At 41.7% G+C, this 20,041-nt stretch overlaps 1 protein-coding gene across 16 annotated transcripts in view; it reads right to left on the bottom strand.

Moving 5' to 3' along the window:
• col12a1b (collagen, type XII, alpha 1b) overlaps window positions 1-20,041 on the bottom strand; it is a 120,590-nt gene that overhangs the window by 55,975 nt on the left and 44,574 nt on the right. For 6 of the 16 annotated variants that reach the window (XM_027279111.1, XM_027279120.1, XM_027279112.1 and 3 more), the window contains exons 25-39: window positions 18,091-18,220; window positions 16,334-16,470; window positions 14,826-14,955; window positions 13,088-13,227; window positions 10,777-10,909; window positions 10,628-10,645; window positions 8,716-8,855; window positions 4,691-4,820; window positions 4,299-4,438; window positions 3,799-3,928; window positions 3,294-3,433; window positions 1,729-1,858; window positions 1,223-1,362; window positions 703-832; window positions 194-333 (exon numbers count right to left, since the gene is read on the bottom strand). In XM_027279111.1, coding sequence (XP_027134912.1) covers window positions 194-333; window positions 703-832; window positions 1,223-1,362; window positions 1,729-1,858; window positions 3,294-3,433; window positions 3,799-3,928; window positions 4,299-4,438; window positions 4,691-4,820; window positions 8,716-8,855; window positions 10,628-10,645; window positions 10,777-10,909; window positions 13,088-13,227; window positions 14,826-14,955; window positions 16,334-16,470; window positions 18,091-18,220 — 1,908 coding nt within the window. The remainder of the gene's footprint in view (window positions 1-193; window positions 334-702; window positions 833-1,222; window positions 1,363-1,728; window positions 1,859-3,293; window positions 3,434-3,798; window positions 3,929-4,298; window positions 4,439-4,690; window positions 4,821-8,715; window positions 8,856-10,627; window positions 10,646-10,776; window positions 10,910-13,087; window positions 13,228-14,825; window positions 14,956-16,333; window positions 16,471-18,090; window positions 18,221-20,041) is intronic. The other 10 variants (XM_027279121.1, XM_027279123.1, XM_027279113.1 and 7 more) reach the window with 9 other exon arrangements.

Raw genomic sequence — 20,041 nt, forward strand, 5'->3', positions numbered from 1 at the left:
TGAAATATTTCATTAGATTAGCTGTTATCAACAGGCAAGACTGGATCAAAGAGAATCTTGAAACTTGTAATATCAGGCTGCAGAGGTGCAAACACTGAACGGACGTGTTCACACAGGTCAATCATTTGGCTTCAGGTTTTTTTAACGCTGCACAGTGCAAGCTGACAGAAAGCGGATGGTTGACCGGTCCTACCGTGCTCGCAGGTCCACCGGCTGCGGGAGTGTAAATGACTTTGTACTCCTTCACCAGGCCCTCAGCGGGCTCCCAGCGTACGTTCAGGGTGGTCATGGTTGGGTCCGTCACCAGCAGGCTCTTCGCTCCTCCCAGTGGTCCTAAACAAGAGGACAGGTCAGGGCACTCATAAAGACCTGAAATCTGAAGATTCTGGAGTAATGATTCCAATATTTTGATTTCTGTTTCATGTTTAAAGCGTTCTCAGCTGTCGGTTATTAGAGTTCCTGAGTCAGGAGGAAGTAACGAGGCCATTGACTGGTCTTTGGAATAAAGGTGTCGTTCATTTGTTTCATTTAATTTAGATACTTTTACGATCCTTTGTACAATTTGTGGCTGAGTTGCTCTTTTTAGATTCATGTCTTTGTTTCCAAACACATATTTAAAGACTAACTTAATGCCCCCTGATGAGTTGTAACACAAAACACACGATGATGACATGATGCATCTGAAATAAATTTCAGTCTTACTTGTCTTTCCATTTTCAGACATTGTCTTTCCGTCTCCGATAGGGTAAACCGGCACCAGAGAAACAGTGTAGACCGTGTCGGGCTGCAGGCCTCGCAGCACGGTGTTGGTTGTGCCTGCGGATACTGTTTCCTGGAAACAAATTAGACAAATTAGCTGCTTCCAAACCCGGACAGAAAACAAGCATGCAACTAGAAATAACCACGGAAAGTTAGTGGTGATGATAACAGCAGCATGAGCTTTCAATGCGCCTTTAAAGCCATGCAATTGACCCCCAGTCCAGTTATGCTCCAACATTAACAGACTGGTTGCAGCGGGTTAGTCTGCGGTGAAATATTTCATTAGATTAGCTGTTATCAACAGGCAAGACTGGATCAAAGAGAATGTTGAAACTTGTAATATCAGGCTGCAGAGGTGCAAACACTGAACGGACGTGTCCACACAGGTCAATCATTTGGCTTCAGGTTTTTTTAACGCTGCACAGTGCAAGTTGACAGGAAGCGGATGGTTGACAAGTCCTACCGTGCTCGCAGGTCCACCGGCTGCAGGAGTGTAAATGACTTTGTACTCCTTCACCCGGCCCTCAGCGGGCTCCCAGCGTACGTTCAGGGTGGTCATGGTCGGGTCCGTCACCGCCAGGTTCTTCACTCCTCCCAGTGGTCCTAAACAAGAGGACAGGTCAGGGTCATGAAGACCTGAAATCTGAAGATTCTGGAGTAATGATTCCAATATTTTGATTTCTGTTTCATGTTTAAAGCGTTCTCAGCTGTCGGTTATTAGAGTTCCTGAGTCAGGAGGAAGTAACGAGGCCATTGACTGGTCTTTGGAATTAAGGTGTCGTTCATTTGTTTCATTTAATTTAGATACTTTTACAATCCTTTGTACAATTTGTGGTTGAGTTGCTCTTTTTAGATTCATGTCTTTGTTTCCAAACACATATTTAAAGACTAAATTAATGCCCCCTGATGAGTTGTAACACAAAACACACCATGATGACATGATGCATCTGAAATAAATTTCAGTCTTACTTGTCTTTCCATTTTCAGACATTGTCTTTCCGTCTCCAGCAGGGTAAACCGGCACCAGAGAAACAGTGTAGAGGGTGTCGGGCTGCAGGCCTCGCAGCACGGTGTTGGTTGTGCCTGCGGATACTGTTTCCTGAATTTAACAAACAAATTAGACAAATTAGCTGCTTCCAAACCCGGACAGAAAACAAGGATGCAACTAATAACTAGAAAATTCAGTATTAATACAACAAGCTGTGTCATCATTGCCTTTTTAATGGGCTTTTATTTTGAAGGGACTCTTGTTTTGAAAAACTTGTCGTGTGTGTGTGTGTGCATGCATGTGTGCTTGTTCTGTCTGTCTGTTTGTTGGTTGTGTGTCTGTCTCTCTATCCAGGTGTCTGTGTTTGTGTCTGCGAGAGACAAGGATAAAATGGCCGACATTAAAAATGTAGTCTTGATAGTCTGATATCATACAGAGACTTCAAAAAAGTTAGTCAAAGGCATGCTTGAGGTTGCCAAGCAACCAGGGTGGGCTACAGGTCAGAGTAATTAGACACAGGTGCTGCATGCTCTGTCTTTCCCACTGAGATGCACAGTAAATCTCTAAATGATCCCCCTCGAAGGTGGCCAAAAACAACCTATAAGGTATGCCTCAAACCAAAATCCGAAATGACCACAAGAATCCTCGTCTCGTGGACCATGTCCTTGTCAAGTTTCAGGCGAAAATTGTATAAACTTTGGCCTTAGGAGTCAGAGCAAGCACAGGTGCTCCCTGCTCCTTCCGGAAAAATCTCTTCTCAAAATAACATGGGAGTCTATAAAGCTGTGGGGGGGAGTAGTCGATCAATTAGGACGTAGCGAGCCAAAACTATAACAGAGACAGCTTCAACAGTGTTGTCACTGCGACCGCCTCAAATTTTTCTACGTTTCTATGTATAAATTATGTCTGTAGCTTCACATTTGCGGCCACAGTCGCAGTTTACAAATTTATTTTTTGACGACTTTTTTTTCTCCCCCTCCACTCTAGTGATGACATCACGCACTCTAGCTCTGGAAAGTTCTCGCAATACACACCCATTCATTTTTTGGTGTTGTTTTTGGCGATTTTTGCCAAAACCGTTTGCTGAAACTCTTAGAAAAGTCATAGCCATCGATTCCCGGCCGAGCCGGTCGTTTTGATACCCGTTTTGTGTATGTGCGACAAAAACTCTGGGGGGAGAAGCGAACCGAAAAAAACACAGAAGAAACGGAAGACGAAGAATAAGCCCGAGAGGTTTTAAAGAGTGTGCTCCTGCAGGCACACTCAATAACCACGGAAAGTTAGTGGTGCTGATAACAATAACCCCCAGTCCAGATATGCTCCAACATTAACAGACTGGTTGCAGCGGGTTAGTCTGCGGTGAAATATTTCATTAGATTAGCTGTTATCAACAGACAAGACTGGATCAAAGAGAATGTTGAAACTTGTAATATCAGGCTGCAGAGGTGCAAACACTGAACGGACGTGTTCACACAGGTCAATCATTTGGCTTCAGGTTTTTTTAACGCTGCAAGTTGACAGAAAGCGGATGGTTGACAAGTCCTACCGTGCTCTCAGCTCCACCGGCTGCAGGAGTGTAAATGACTTTGTACTCTTTCACCAGGCCCTCAGCGGGCTCCCAGCGTACGTTCAGGGTGGTCATGGTTGGGTCCGTCACCACCAGGCTCTTTACTGCTCCCAGTGGTCCTAAACAAGAGGACAGGTCAGGGTCATGAAGACCTGAAATCTGAAGATTCTGGAGTAATGATTCCAATATTTTGATTTCTGTTTCATGTTTAAAGCGTTCTCAGCTGTCGGTTATTAGAGTTCCTGAGTCAGGAGGAAGTAACGAGGCCATTGACTGGTCTTTGGAATAAAGGTGTTGTTCATTTGTTTCATTTAATTTAGATACTTTTACGATCCTTTGTACAATTTGTGGTTGAGTTGCTCTTTTTAGATTCATGTCTTTGTTTCCAAACACATATTTAAAGACTAACTTAATGCCCCCTGATGAGTTGTAACACAAAACACACGATGATGACATGATGCATCTGAAGCAAATTCAGTCTTACTTGTCTTTTCATTTTCAGACATTGTCTTTCCGTCTCCGGCAGCGTAAACCGGCACCAGAGAAACAGTGTAGAGGGTGTCGGGCTGCAGGTCTTGCAGCACGGTGTTGGTTGTGCCTGCGGATACTGTTTCCTGAATTTAACAAACAAATTAGCTGCTTCCAAACCCGGACAGAAAACAAGCATGCAACTAGAAATAACCACGGAAAGTTAGTGATGATGATAACAGCAGCATGAGCTTTCAATGCGCCTTTAAAGCCATGCAATTGACCCCCAGTCCAGTTATGCTCCAACATTAACAGACTGGTTGCAGCGGGTTAGTCTGCGGTGAAATATTTCATTAGATTAGCTGTTATCAACAGGCAAGACTGGATCAAAGAGAATCTTGAAACTTGTAATATCAGGCTGCAGAGGTGCAAACACTGAACGGACGTGTCCACACAGGTCAATCATTTGGCTTCACAGTGTGAGTCAACAGGAAGCCAATGGTTGACTAGTCCTACCATGCTCTCAGGTCCACCGGCTGCAGGAGTGTATATGACTTTGTACTCCTTCACCCGGCCCTCGGCGGGCTCCCAGCGTACGTTCAGGGTGGTCATAGTTGGGTTCAACACCTGAAGGTTCCTTACTCCACCCAGAGGCTCTGACGGTGCAGAAATACAGGTGTTTTCTTCTTGTATCTCCCAAACGTCAACTTCAGATAATGCAACTAACCCGTATTAAGTCCCGCTTCTTTTCACTTAGTGGACCAATCACAGTTGAGCAAACCTTGGTCAGAACCGCATCAACTTCCTAAGCATTTCACCTTAATTTACCTTAAAATCATGAGAATGTTCGAAACTCAAGGCTAAAGGCACATGCAGTCAGATTTATCAGATTTTTTGGACGTCCTTACTGGTTTGTCCTTCTCCAGCGATGTCTTTGCTGACGCCAGTGGGATACACGGCGGCCACGTTGACGGAGTACAGAGTGTCAGGGTCCAACTTCTGCAGGATGATGCTGGTCTTCTTCCCTCCAACCTGTGTCTGTTGACAAGAAACATGCCAGCTGTGAGTCATTGTCGTCAAGTGTCGGGGGGATTCAGCTTGAACAAAAAGTTACAAAAGATCAAATAAAAATGCAAATCCGAACATGAAATCATCGTGTCTCTGAATCTGTGATCATTTATCCCCGCTGTCATCGCTCAGTCTTCCAAAAACACTCGACTGCAAACTCTAAAATGTAGAACAATCCGCAGTGTGTCATGTTTTGGAGACTGATCCGCAGTTCCCGAGGACAATGTCAGCAAACTATTTACATTATTTATCCGTGAGTAAGTTCAGCATTTCTCTGGAAGAGAATCCAAATAGGCCTGTGGGAAATCCTGAGCAAACAACTCTGCAGTATATCACGGAATGGAAACATCACTGTAAACACATTCATGGAGGGTGTAAACAGTTTGCCTGGTAGCTAAGAGATAAATGACAGAGAGTATCGCATCACATTTACATCAGTATTTTAGGTATTTGGCTGAATCTCCATTCTGAGAAACTTGTTTTGTTTATGAGACGATCTTTTAATGATGAGGTAAGCGAGCCGCTAATTTCATAACACTGTATTTATCACAGAAGCTATGTCATTACATAAATATTAGTATTTTGTAACAACAAATCAAGGAAATCATTTTTTATCATCTTGAATATTAAACAAGTTTCGTCAGGCCACTCCAAAATCAAAACACCATATTGTCTTTATAACTTCTGCTTCGAAAATATTTTATAAAATATATTTTTATGATCTTGATTATTGAGGAGGAAGTCTGGCATTATTCCATTTGTGTCCTTCCTCCCAACAAATTCATGAAAAGACCAAAAAACCAAACAATATGTTACGTGTTCGTGGGTTCACAACGAACGCAAGGTGAAATGTTCGCTGCAAAATCTGTAGTAAAACAGATTAGGGACGAATATTTGCAGGTTAAGTTTATTAAACATAAATGATCCCACAGTCTTTGTTGGGGACTATTTTCAGTGGCGGATTAATCCACATTTGGTGCTGCAGTGAGTATTTCTGGCTTTGTTACACACAATACTTCTCAGTGGAGAACAAGAACAACACAAAATATCTCCAGACTTGCAGCTGAAATCAAGTCCAGCTTGCAGACTCTGAGATTCATCACCTTTTTATCTCTGCAGGTGTCTGGTTTGATTTACTCTGCTCTGAGTTACAGCAGGACCACCTCAGTCTGAAGCCATCATTCTTCTTAACTGTGATATTTCATTATATTTTATGTTATAGCATCAGTGCAGAGCTGGACCTGAAAAACACAGTAGTTTCCATACTTTCCATACATAATAAAACCCTGAGCTCATCCTGCACAAACATCCTGTCTGCTTTCACATGACTGATGTTAAAAACAACAAGCCTGCAGACGACAACACGACACCAGATGCTCTCAGTCTTCGATGTAGCGGAGGGATCAGAGATCCATTACACAGATTTGTACCGCTGACATCATGATTCGACCCTGACACTTTGTTTGGGGGAACACTGTCATAACATCTCAAACACACAATAAAATTTCTAACTCACTGAAATTCTTCTCATACAGACCACAGCTTCCTTTCAACTTATTTCCACGGCCAATCGTGGTGTAGTCATCGACCAGGAATGCGATCTTGTGGCCAAACCAGGACTCCTCTTAACTATACAACCGAGCTGCGCGACACTGTCATAAACCAAACATCAGAATATGATGAAGGAGCTCAAGAATAGCCAGAAATGTTTCTCGCAGAGCACCAGGGGCGTTTTACCAAGACCTCCAGGACGTTTTTGTTGACCTCAGGAGGGAGACGAGATTTTGAGAGACATTGTGCAACTTTTCTAACATAAAAGTTTCCTGATGGACAGTAAAGTAAACTGCCAACTGTAGCTGCTGTTAGCTGATGTTAGCTCAGTTTATTAGCTTAGCTGCCCAGGACTCTGAGCTCAGACCACCGGGGGAAGTGTTTTAGACCCCTGGGAAGAAGAAGAAGAGGTTTTCAGGCCCAGCAGTGAGCAGCTTTCATGGACATAATGGCAGAGGAGAAGAGAGTGAAGAGGACGTTGACGGAGGAAGCTAAGAGTAAATCTGGGAGTGACTTTTAAAAGTCTGGGCCGACTGCTGTAAGTAATATTAGCTGGCTGCTGTGTCTGCTGTTGTTGCACCTGCTCGATGTTTGGCTGTGTTCTTAAAGTTGTCAACTCCCTAGTTTTTGATCATAATCATAACAAACACACGAGTCCAACTGTCCATATTTATGACAGCAGTGTGTAAAAGAATTATACTGTGAAACTCGGGACGCCAAATGGCAAAAAAAACAAAACAAATTGCTACATCATGTTGCTGTAAAACAAAATCTGAACTTGCCTTTTAAATGTTGTGTTTTTGGCGTTCTCTGAATTATTGAATTTTTGTGTCTTCAGACATGTCAACTGTGGCTCATGATGATCGTCATCTCAGCTGACATCATTTTCGTCTCATGTATCAGACAGTCAGTCAGACTTTTGCAGAGTTAACTCATTTAACTCAAACATTTCTGACTTCAAATAGTCTATTTTATAAAAATGCTGTTTCCCGTTCAGTCCTTTCAGCTCCTTCCCTGCAGAAGTTCATGTCTTTTATTTCATTTTGGATGTCCTGAACATGTACTTCCAGTGGGAGACAGGACTTCCCATCATATTAAGCAGTTTATAATTGACTTGTTTCTATATGTGCACTGGGACTAGTTTTTGAACTTGTCTGACAGATTTAGAGCTCTCCATCAGGTCGAGACATTCATCGATTTGTCATCGAGCAGCTTGAGCGAGCTGGAGATGTTCCCAGTGGTCAGAAAGCACCACCACACCCCAAAAAGAGTGGACCACTGTGAGGCAGTGTCAGGAAAATCCACCCTAAAAAGGAATCCGGTCATATTGTTCCTGTAACCCTGGACAAACAGATGCTACCCGGTGTGCGGTCACAGCCGTGTGGTGACGAGAGCGAGGGATTTCTTTTCTCGTAAACCTCAGATTTGCTGTTCGTGAACTTCAGCCAGTTTGGGTGTAAAAACTTAGATAAACATTTTAAAAATCTCTTCAGTCACTCTATTGTTCACTGTAAGCAGAGCAGCTCCAGCTTTAGTCTCTTGATAAAAGGAAGAGCCAAGTGTGTATGTGTGTGTGTCAGAGAGTATTTTATGTGTTTATCCTGAGGCTCGCTTCACAGCTGGAATTTTTAGAATTGTATCTACACTTATCTACACCATCAACTGGCTCCGGTTTGTATATGAATAGAAGTTTGGATATTTTTTCTGTATGTGAGCTACTATAAAAAAAGCTACTGCAGTGATGGTAATAACATAGTTTGAGTAACATCATCACTTTGCACAAACAAGTAAGTTGGCTCATTCAGTCGATACACAATGTTTAGGTTTTCCCGGGATATATCACGCCCGGTAGCAGACAGAATTACATAATGAAAGTGAGGCTTATAGGGAAACTATCTAAAAGCAGATGTTATATTATTATTCTAAAGACATCAAACACACTGCAATCAACATTTACTTCATAATGATGAGTTAAAGCAAAATACGTGTATTCTCACTTTAAATGTCATTCTAAATCTCTGCCTTGTGCAAAGAAAATTAAACTGCCTTTGTGTGTGAAAGGTGATATATGTAAATAAATCTGCCTTAAGTCACTTGGTGAAGATGAACCCATCTAAAAAAAACCCTGTTATTATCCTTAAAAAAAACAATGATTACTTCCAGTTTAGATTTTTTGTGCAAACAGAACAAATTCACGTTCTCATAGTTTAAAAACCCGTTTTTGTGATCCACGTATGCTGATGACAGCGCCCTATTTTTATCCAAAACTTTTACCTGGTGTTATTTTAAAAAACTGTAAAAGCAGTGAACTTACTGAGAGAGGCTCGCCTCCGGCAACAGGCTTGTAAGTGATCTTGTAGTTCTGGACGGGCCCGGGGGCGGCGTCCCACTTCACTGACAGCGAGGAGATGGTGGCGTTGAAAACCCTCAAGTTTCGAGGAGGCTCGGGAGGCACTGGGAGCACACAGAGAACTCCAGTGAGATAGACAGAAAAATCAACGCATGTGGGTGTTTGATTAGCGATGATGATGGTGATGGTGAGGATGATGATGGCAGTGATGGCGATGCTCCCACAATCCCGCGGGTCACAAAAGCTGGAAGGGTCAATTTTAGCATGAAAGCAGCAGAGTTTTGAGGATCAAAACAGGAGCAGCAGTTTGGTCAATGAAGCTGTTTAAAGCAGCGCTGGAGGTCAGAAAGTTCTAATTCACATCAAATAATCAACATTTAAGCATATATAGGTCACAAATAACAAATAATAATGTTATGAAGTAACATTTTAAGATTATACCAAGAAATTTGCAGGCAAAAGAATTGGGGATTTTGGTTGGTTTTGGGGGCAAATAGCCAATTTGGGGATTAGAACTAATAGATTTAGGGTGGCATGCAACAAACTTTAGGGTTTACAACATTTCAGGGAGGAGAACAACTCTATCTGAGAATATAACAAATAAAATTGACGGTTTCTAACAAAATTGGGAATTGGTAACCCTATAACACATTTTGTTATTGTATAAAATAAATTTGGCTCTATATCAAAATTTCTGTCAATTAAATGAAATCTTCTTGCTGATTTAGTTGAATTCGAAGCTCATTGACCTCCAGCAGAAACACTGTACAATAATGCAACAACATGCAACAACATTAACATAATGAACACTTGAAGGATGACGTGATGATGATAAAATGGCGTTACAATGTGAGATGAATGAAACCGTGACAACAGAAATGTTACAATGACAACATGATGAAGGATGGGGGGGGCGATATAAACAAATGATTGACAGCTAAATTAAAACAATCATTCACATGGATGGAAGTCTGTGGAGGATGACATGTTACAGGTTAACTTACACACTTTTTGCATTTAAAGCTCTGAATCTACGTTCACACCACAATCTACCACACATTTAGATCTACTGCTGCAAATGTAGATTTCTAAACATGATGCACGGCTTGATGTTTGTTTATGACACAAAAATTCATAAGGAAATGAATGTTAATACCAAAATCACTCAATATACAGAGTGAAAGTCATGATAACTTTCCCACCGTCATTAATTACAGGTAAGTTAAATCTGTCTAACTAATGAATTTTAGTAAATTTCTAGTCACTTTATTATGCGATTAGTAAACAATAATCAGTCCTGATTTAAAATAATATTTGTCCAGGAGGCAACCAAGTCCGGTCCGCCGTCAGGTTTCTTTATTTTCTATAACAGATCATCTCTATGTGCGTTATCGTGTTTAGAAAACATGAAAAGAAATAAACTAAACTGATGAAACTAGTTTTGACTAATGAAGTGACTTTGCTTTATTTATCAGGTAATTTCAACTGTTTACATATAAAAAAACATCTGTGTCTTTGCTCTGTGACCGGCAGCCTAACTTGCGCTCATTTAAAAAGGTGGATAAACGGATGAGTAAAACTACGTTTAAGGTGTCCAGATGTGAAGAGAGTTGTTTAGCCAAGCCTACAGGGAAGTTGTTCAGCCCTTCTGAAGCAACAAGATGATAAAAAACAGCTCTGACCAACATCGCCTGACTCGAGTTGTTTGTGGTGTGAACGCACAGTGAAGCACTGAAATGCACATACATGCAGTTAAAAGAGAAAACAAAAAAAAGTGTGCTTCCATCAACTGTGTCCCTCGTGGTCCACAAAACCATTCCACACAAAACCATGAACATTACAATGAAAAGGAACCTGTCCTTCTCATATGACATACCGTCCGGAGCCTTTAACACTAGAAAGAGACGTTGAGAAAACAACAGCGTTATTATTTAAACCTGAGTTACATCTGTGAGTCTGTAAAATGTGATGGCTGGTTTTCAGGGGCCGGTAGGGCAGGACGTGGCTGCAGAGGGGGTTGCTTACATGTGCGCTCGTTTCCGAACAGGTCCTCGCTCTCCGACTCGTCGGGGTAGATGGCTGTGACGGTTACAGAGTATTCGGTGTCGGGGTCCAAGTTCTCCAGAACGTGGGAGGTCTCATCGCTATTCAGGATGGCCTGGGGACGGACACGGGAGGAGAAGAAGAATGTTAACAGACATCCAGACAGTGACAAACATGATAGACATGATATTTTATTTGAGTAGCTGAAGTTTGCAGTCCACCAAAATAACTTTTTCTGTGATATTAACAAGAAAGAAATCCTGATTAGAGTTCAGGGTGGGATCAAAGTCAGTTATAATTTATATACCAGAACTTTTTGGACTGAATTATTGTTCCATCCTATCGGTATCCTTTTTATTTGCGTTAGTTTTATTTATTAAAATCACAGCATAGTTATCAAGGGCAGGATTTAAGGAGTTCAGTATAGGTATTACAATCCAAACAGGTTGACTCAGTCATGTAGACGTCTCAGTTTAAATAAACAGAGTTATGCACTTATTCCTCTTCATGCTTGTTTTGACAAATCTGTCAAATTGAGAAAGACTTCAACTAAAGACTCCTTTATATTTGAGCTTATTTAATTACACAGTATCATTTCAGTTAGTTTTCATTTCTTTTATAATCTAATCAGCTAATTAAAATGTCTTGGTTTTCAGTTTAGGTTAAGTTAACTGGAATAACCTTGCACTGCCAGTTGTGTTCCTAATGGACTCTGACACTGATTAACTCAGATTTTAGGCCCAACCTCCAAGTCAAGAAGCATTTTGCAGTGTTTTCATTGGTCGATAACGAAAGACGAATAATATGAAATTCTGAGATTAATCGTGACGGTAATTAACAACCTGGCGCTGAGTTCATTCACAAATTTTTGTGCTGAAGTGTATGTTGGATGGGAAGACAAAAGTGGGCCCAAAAACAACCTTGGAGGGCCAAAGCATAACAAAAAGAAAACAAAGGGAGCTTTATTGTTGCTTCAGCTGAACTGGATGTTTTTATTTAAGTCTTGGCATTCACAATAACTACATTTTGTGAAGCATGTCAGTTTTAGGGATCTGTGAAACCACAATGGACCATTCTTCTGATTTTCTTTTAGACTTGGGTAATAAGGAAAATCTTAAACGACAGTTCCACAGCACGGCTGTTTCATTTTTTAAGATCTAAACAAAAACCATCTCCGGTTTCATAATCGGATCTTAATGAACACTTACTGAAGAGTGTTCGAGAGGCAGGAGGGTTTAAGTCTGGACTAGTTCTGAGCAGTATCGAGCAGGTGTGCTCGAATTGCTCGTAGCCTGAACTCTGCGTCTTTGAGTTCAGGCTCCAGCTTTAATCAGAGGAAATACCGTGAGGCTACAGGCAACAAAAACCCTCCACTGCTGGTTGGATTCTGTACGGACAAGGCGACTCAAACCAGATGTTTAGTGCCACTCCAGACAGACAGAGCTGTCCAAACAAAGCTCATTTGCATATTTCAAAAAAGTATCCAGCTGCTGAAGATGCAATTTTGATAACAAATATAAATGTAAAGTGGACAATACAAACCCAGATACATTCTGGATACAAGTCAACATACCAGATGTTTTAGCTGGTAGCCAGTCATGGATGCTGATTTGCCAAACTCTCTAAAACTTTTTGAAGACGTGTCTTTTTTTCCCAAGGATTAGAAAACACTTGAAACACAAGTTTGGAGACGTCCGCATGGCTCTTTGTTTTAATTATTGTGCGTACAATGTAGAACATTTACGACTTAAAGTTACCCACAAAAACCTTCATTTATGTGTTGAAGAGTTCAAAGCTCTTTTATTTTGTCAAGGACTGAAGCATTTCCAAGTATTTTCTGTTTGTTTATAACTCTCTTTTTAACTTCCACGTCTCTGACTCAAACACTGCAGAAGAAATTTTATGACTTATTGCAAGAATCAACTGTTAATGATGGAAAGTAACACACTGAGTCATGTTACTTAACCTGTAAATGTTTTTTTTCTTATGATAAAAAAAATAACTATTCACAGCTGACCTACAAGTCTTGTTGGAGCTTCCCAAAAATTCTTGAATGTTCCAACACTAATGTAGGAAGGAATGATGTACCAATAATCTAAAAAAAAAAAATACGTGCCTTGTGAAATGTTAAGTACAGTAGTATTTGTTTTGGCATAAATGGAGTAAAACATGCTAAAATATATGCAAAATATTGTTTATGTTGGTCTGGCCTTTGTCCTGTCTGGATCTTTTACAGGCTGCATTTGAACACAGTATTTAAGAACGAGCCCCGTCACATACTGATATAACTTACAAACTGAAAGTTGCTCTCGCCCCTCTTGGTCCAGCCAATGCGGTAGAGGGCCACGTCCGGGGCTCCGTGTTCCCACGTGGCTCTGAACGAGGACTGGGTCACCTCAGAGAACCTCAGGTTCTTGGGGGCAGGAACGACATCTGTTGAGAAACAAGAGAGAGGAAGGATGTGTCGGTGATTACAAGCAGGTCTGAGAGATGAGGCAACATCATGTGAAGGTTATTTACTGCAGCTACGAGTGTGGAAATGACTGCACTTTGTAGGCCAACATGTGTGTGTGTGTGTGTGTGTGTGTGTGTGTGTGTGTGTGTGCTTGTATTATATGCAAGTGGTTTGTGTTTGGATTCGTGTACAAGTTTGCATGCACATATTAATGTGTGTGTGCTTGGATGTGAGCGCGTTCTCATATCGAACGGAGGACCTGATTTATTAACCTTGAAGTGAGGACATTGTTGAAATATGAGGACATTATTTTGGCCTTCATTTCTTTAGTGATTGGGAGTCACTACAGGTAAACAGAGCAAGGACTTTTGACCGGTATCATCATGAAACTTCTCCAGTTGATCACCAGTTTTTTTGTTTTCTGAAATTTGGTGTTTAAACATGTAAATGAGGCTTTATCTAATGTAACCTTTGGTGAAATCTACAGACACAAACAGACAAATTAAGTCAAAGAAACACCTAAAAGTGGATTTTAGGTATTTTCTTTCCACTTAACTGAAAGAAGACAGATCTTAAAATCTTAAAATTGACCAGTGCATGAAGAAAACATGTTTTCACCCGCTGTGTCTCCTCTGTAATCCTTCTTAATCAAATGTCAGTTAACTGGTTGTTATTTCTACAATTTGACCTGTACAGATTAGTCAAATTTCATTTTTATGGCCAGATTTCTGTCACTATGTTTTGTAAATGTAGCTGGGCAGCTCGCTACGTAAGAAGATGGCATCCCCCGTTCTTAATCCTGCCAACAAAGCTCTGATTAGTCAGCTGCTTCTACAATCACACCAGACATTTTAAATCACTGGACAAATCTTGAGACGTGGGCAGTCATTCAGACGTCAGGTTCGTTCAGAGTTAGCCACAGAATCTATGTCAATGAGGGGAAAACACGATTTTCCACAGTTCACCTGGCAATAATGATAAACAGAGCCAATGCAGTGAATGATCACACGCACAGATTTAATGGTGCACAGAGAGAGTCCAGTTTCTCTCTGGAGGCTGTTTTCACTCCGGGAGAGGAAGTGAATACAGAACTCATCACCATCGCAGACATCGTACACAAAACACATGTACTGTTCAGGTGCTGCACAGGGTTTGTCACGGTGATCAAGTCTAATGTAGTTAAAGTTTACAATGTTTTTTCACTAATCCCTGGTGCTCTCTTGCCATAGAGATTCCTTTTTTTTTTGCCCGTGTTTTGGATTTAATTGCAACCAAACCTTCTGCTGCCACTCCGATATAATGGAGGCCAATGAAACTCAAGTAAAAGTACACTTAACAACCCACAGACCTCGCTGTCAGCAGCCTTTAAGAGCTTTAAATCAAAAGTCTAAATCTAGAAGATGCAATGGTAGAAAATTAAATGCAGACACAGACAAGGACGCGTTGACAAATTGGGGTTAAAAACTCTGCTGGGGAACCATTATGCAAGGCACCGAATGCCCAGCGGAGCTTCTGTGGTCCAACTGAGCAACTCTGAGGTGAGAAAGTTTAAGACAAAGAAGAAGCAGATTCAGACCTGTGATAGCGGTTCCGAGCATCGGCGTTCCAGGTCCCTCATCGTACATCGGGGTGACGGCCACGTCGTACTCGGTCTGGGAGATGAGGCTGCTCAGGTCCAAGGTGGTGATATCACCGCTGACTTCAACCTGCCGGTCAGAAATTTAATTATTAGTCACTAAACATCAGTCACAGAGCTGCACAATCATCTACTCTTTTTAAATGTTGCTAATCTGCATCATCATGGTTATCATTTGGAAAAATGTGGTTTTATATCATGCAGACTGACAACTTCACAATTCTGATTGGCCGGCAGGTGTTAATTAATTCCTAATAATAGCACAGTATAACCGAACACCTTTGAATTAGTGTTATTTGTGTAACCAGTAAAAAGGTAACAACCACGCAAATGTCATTTTAATTATTAATCAATGTGAATCTGAACACAAATCAATAAATTTCTCTTCACGTATGTGACGTGGCCTGATTTTAAAATTTCAGGATTTTAAAAACTCTCAGCCGAGCCGCCTCAAACTCACTTTTCCTGGATGAAGTGTTCACTGAACACCTACAACTGAGCAAACTCCCTCTGCTGCTGCGATTTGATCAAAAACAGCCACTAAATGGACCTTGAAGTGTTTTGCCAACAGCTTTTCCCAAAAATCAAATATTAACTTTGAATTTTCTATTTCACAGGAGAGCTTGGTGAAATAATAGCAGCAGAGCCACAACAAACTGAGCACTCAGCAGGCTTTAATCCAAAGTATGGGCCTCTTCTAGAGACAAGAAGCGTTCAGCCGTAATCCTTAAAAAGGATTTGAGCTTGATGTATATCATCCATCAAACTTTCTGGAAACGTCTTGCAGGTGACCACCGACAACACCTTCGGCTGCCGATTCACCCCAGACTGTTTGTCCTCCGCTGACATCCAAGTGAGAAATTATGAGGTCGGAGTGGTGCTTGGATGATCCAATCAGGCTGGGCTGACAGCCTGAGCCCGGCTCCTCTGCCAGCAGACTGCTATTTCATCGAGATCGGCCAACACAGCGGAGCTGCTGAGAGTCCGGCTGTAACTCTTGACTCGGTTCTGACTTTCTCACTTTCCCAGAATGACGATATCACCGCTGACTAAAGCTTCACCCTCACAAAACTCACGGTGAGGTTTTATTGTTTAAAAAGTACCTTTGAATGACCTTTCAAACAATACGAAACTTTCAAACAAGTCTCTCAGCCACTGTGAGGGAAAAACAACTGATACCTGCCAATAGAAAAGGTCACAGCTGTACATCCCCTGCTGTACACGTGAAACTCATTTAGACGGTACGTTCAAAGCATTTAAACAAGAACAAAGAAGGACTCCAAAACAAATAAAACCTAAATGTTTTCATGCAAAGAAGAAAAGCAAATGGATGGACCCTAACCTTCGCCCCATGGCAAAGACTCGTTTAGGTCCTCTCCCCTTCTTTGATCATTGAGCATTTTAAGTCTGCACAAAGGAGCATTTTTAAATCAAAACGTCAGTCTTACCTCCTTCAGCTCTCCGTCCTCCGGTTTGTAGGTGATCAAGTACTTGCGGACTGCTCCAGGAGCAGCCTCCCACGTGAGCTTCATGGTGCTGTGAGTAACATGACTGATTGTCAGGACTCCAGCAGGAGGTATGGGCACTGAGGGAAGACAGGGGGGAACGGACATCCATTAAAACTGTAACCATCCTACCCCAGCATCACTATCAGTCTTTTTCATGAAGACATTAAAAGACGCTGACGGACACGGCAGAGCCAAAAACTTACTGAATAGCTGAACAGACAGCAGCTAGTTTTATTTATATTCAGGTTTTCAGTGCATCTGTTTTCTATCTATAAGGTCTCAATCCAGCATGTGGGAGACGTTTGATGATTAAAACCTTTCTAATAAAATAAAGTTATGTAAGTTCTGGTATCCTGTAAATAACGCATGCATAACATGATACAAACATTTGTGAAACAATGTGTTCGAACACTAACATTTCTTAATAAGCACTAATTGTTTTTGCTGGACTAACCTCCTCTGAAGACAGAAGTAATCTCATTACTTGGGAAGCATATGAAAACAATCAATTTATGAGTGACAGCTGAGCAGTTTATGTACTTGGAAAGACTCTTTGACTGGAGGCTAAACTTTACAGCCAAAGTTGAGCATGTAATTAAGAAAAGTAACTCAACATCTTGAGGAAACTGAGCCTTGAGAAATGACAGGATATTTCAGAACTGGTTTTTAAAAGCTGAGTTCAGTCTTTTCATTTATCACCCCGACGTGGGAGTCAACGACGAAAACAAACTTTCAAGAACTGCAAATACACCAAAGTAACATTACAGGAAATCTGCAGCAGCAGCACATATCACATGTGGCTCGACTGAAGGAACAGCCAGCGGACTTTGAGCCACTTCACATCAGGTGTCAGCAGGAACCTGCATACTTTACTGGATTCTTAAACCTTGTGTTAGCCTAACAATCAGACTCAACTCAACTCGATATCGTGTTCAAGTTCGCCACTTTTCTTGTTGTCAGGTTTTGTCCGAACCATTCGGCACAGAAGCTACAGTAGTAGTCGTAAGGAGCAGTTGACTTACGACGTTTCACAAAGTTTGAAGAAGTATATTGGTTCAAGACATCTCCTCCAAAGTTCCCACCATTCCTTTATTGTTAATGTTCATGGTACATCCATGAAAAGGATGGTAGCTAGCAATAGACCTAATTTCTCTAACCAGGGAATCAGCCGTTATTTAAATTGCTGAGATAAAATGTTGTGGGTGGCATTCAGAGGTCTGAATCCAGGCTACACTTAAGTTGCCTCCTGAGGAGAGTGGTGTAGTCCTGCAGCTCAGCTTTTTGGTCTGGGAATCTCAACCCAACTGAACACATTTGGGAGATTTCCGAGCAATGTGTTAGAAACTTGACTCTCCACCACCGTCTTCGAAACACCAAATGAGGGAACGTGTTTTGGAATAACGGTGTTCATCCCTCCTGTAGAGTTCAGAGACTTTAAGAAATTAAGATTCACTTTTATTGGAAGCTTGTGGGGGAACAACGTCGACATTTTTGTTGGACTTTCCTTTCATTTCTTACACATCTTGACAGTGGAGCGAGGATTACGCTTCAGTTTCTATGGGTCACTTTCACCCAGTAACTTTTTTTTTTTTTTTGCCTTGTCAACTGAGGTTTGACTCAGCTGTCCCCAGAGGAGCTCGGCCTCTAACAAACGTCGGTAAAGCTCATGTCATGCAGAGTTCATAGGTGTTACTCACAGGTGACTCCTTTCCCCTCCAGAGGGTCGCTGGCAGCTTCTCCATGCAGGGCATAAAGTGTGATGGCGTACTCAGTGTTGGGTATCAGCTCCACCAGCTCGGTGTTAGTTGTACCTCCTCCAACACGAACCTACAGGGGGAAAAACAAGAGGGAGGATGGGGGTGGATAGAGGGGGAAAAGGAATGCAGGTGGGGGTCGGACAGCAGAAGAAAGTGTTTTATTTTGTTATTGCACTTTTAACTCAACACCTGGTGAACAGGCCTGACTCTCATCCCTGCTGACCTCTGAAAAACAACACACACACTCTATGGCCTTGTAGAGAAACAGCACCAAAACTTCTGATGTTTACCCTGTTTTTAGCCTAATTTATCACAAATTATCTACAGCATACTAACAGATTAATGAACTGAAATACATCATTCAGTCCAGTGAAGACAGATCCTTAATGCTTTTGTGCACAAGTTCCTTCTAATCTTGTGTCAGCGCTGTGCGTGTGTCCCTTTCCTTTGCTTCAACATGACAATGCAACTGTGTGCAAAGCCAGGAAAGCAAAGCTCTAGATGTCTTTCCCAGTTTTAGGTTTGGGAAAAAAAACTCGACTGGCCTGCACAAAAGCCCTGACCTCAACCCGCCTCCAACACCTTTGGGGATGAACTGAAATTCCGACCGCAAGCCAGAGCTGATCACCAAACGTCAGTGTCACTAATCCTTTTGTGGATAAATGGGAGCAAATACCAGCGAGTATTGTGTAGTTCATGAATGTTTCCTTCCTGCTTACAGAGACATTAAATGGACAGAAATACACTATTAAAATCAGTATTTCACGTCAAATGATTAATGCTGATAAATAATGCGACGCCTCACTTCATTTTGAGGTCCTGATTTACACTTCAGGTGCATATTTTCCAGTGAAGACCACCTCGCTGTGCATTAAATCATCCCTTACATTTTCCTGTGCTGTATAATAGCACATAAAGGTTAACACCACACAGGCATTCAGTCCCACTCGTATAGCATCTGTTCTGTTTATATCATCCCGATGACTTCACGCCGTGAGCTAATCCTTTCCCATTACCCAGTGTGTGTGTGTCTGTGGGTTCTGCTTTTTGTAGCTTTGGCCTGAGCTGTGCTGCTAAAGTCCACTTCCCGTTCTGCAAAGCACTCGTCGTGTTGCCATCTGGAAGCAGTAAGGACGGAGGGCGCGAGCAGAAGCCCCTCTTATAAAATCAATGTGGAAATGCTGAGCACACAAATTAACGTGTGTGTGTTTGTTATGTTTAAGTGTGTTCGTATCGCTGGTGTTGTAGTGTGTTTGTGTAGCTTACAATGTGGGGACATCTGTTTAACCAGCACATTATGGGGTCTCACCTCACATTCAGGGACAAACTTCATTTTGGGGCCTTTAAATTTGAATTTAATGGACCAGTACACTCTTAGTGTAAGGGTAACGTTTCCCTTCTTATTGATCTATTGTATATTCCTGATTTTCCTACATTGTGGGGACATCTGTTTAATCAGCACATTACGGGGTCTCACCTAACATTCAGGGACAAAATGCTGTTAACACTTAGTGTAAGGGTAATGTTTCCCTTCTTCTTTTATATACTCTATATTCCTTCCTGATTTCCTGTGAGGACTCAGTTTTCCATCATTCACTGGCAGGTCCAGTTGGATTTATTACAGCATTGTCTTACAGCCTAAGCTACAAGAATTCTACCCTCAGCTAACAGGACATGAGGCTAACAAAACATTCTTCTCCTTCTTCTCTCTGGATGGGGTCGCTGGAAAACCAAGCCCTGTCCAACCCGGCATGGAAGATCTGCATATTTGAGTTCCAGGTTTTTATACCAGATGCCCTTTTTTGACGCAAGTGGACAAGGAAAAAAACCTTAGGTTCAATGTTTTGCCCAAGGACACCGCAGCATGTAGACAGGAGGAAGTTGAGGGGGG

The sequence above is a fragment of the Larimichthys crocea genome, chromosome VI, assembly GCF_000972845.2.
Source record: "Larimichthys crocea isolate SSNF chromosome VI, L_crocea_2.0, whole genome shotgun sequence".
Taxonomy (NCBI): domain Eukaryota; kingdom Metazoa; phylum Chordata; class Actinopteri; family Sciaenidae; genus Larimichthys; species Larimichthys crocea.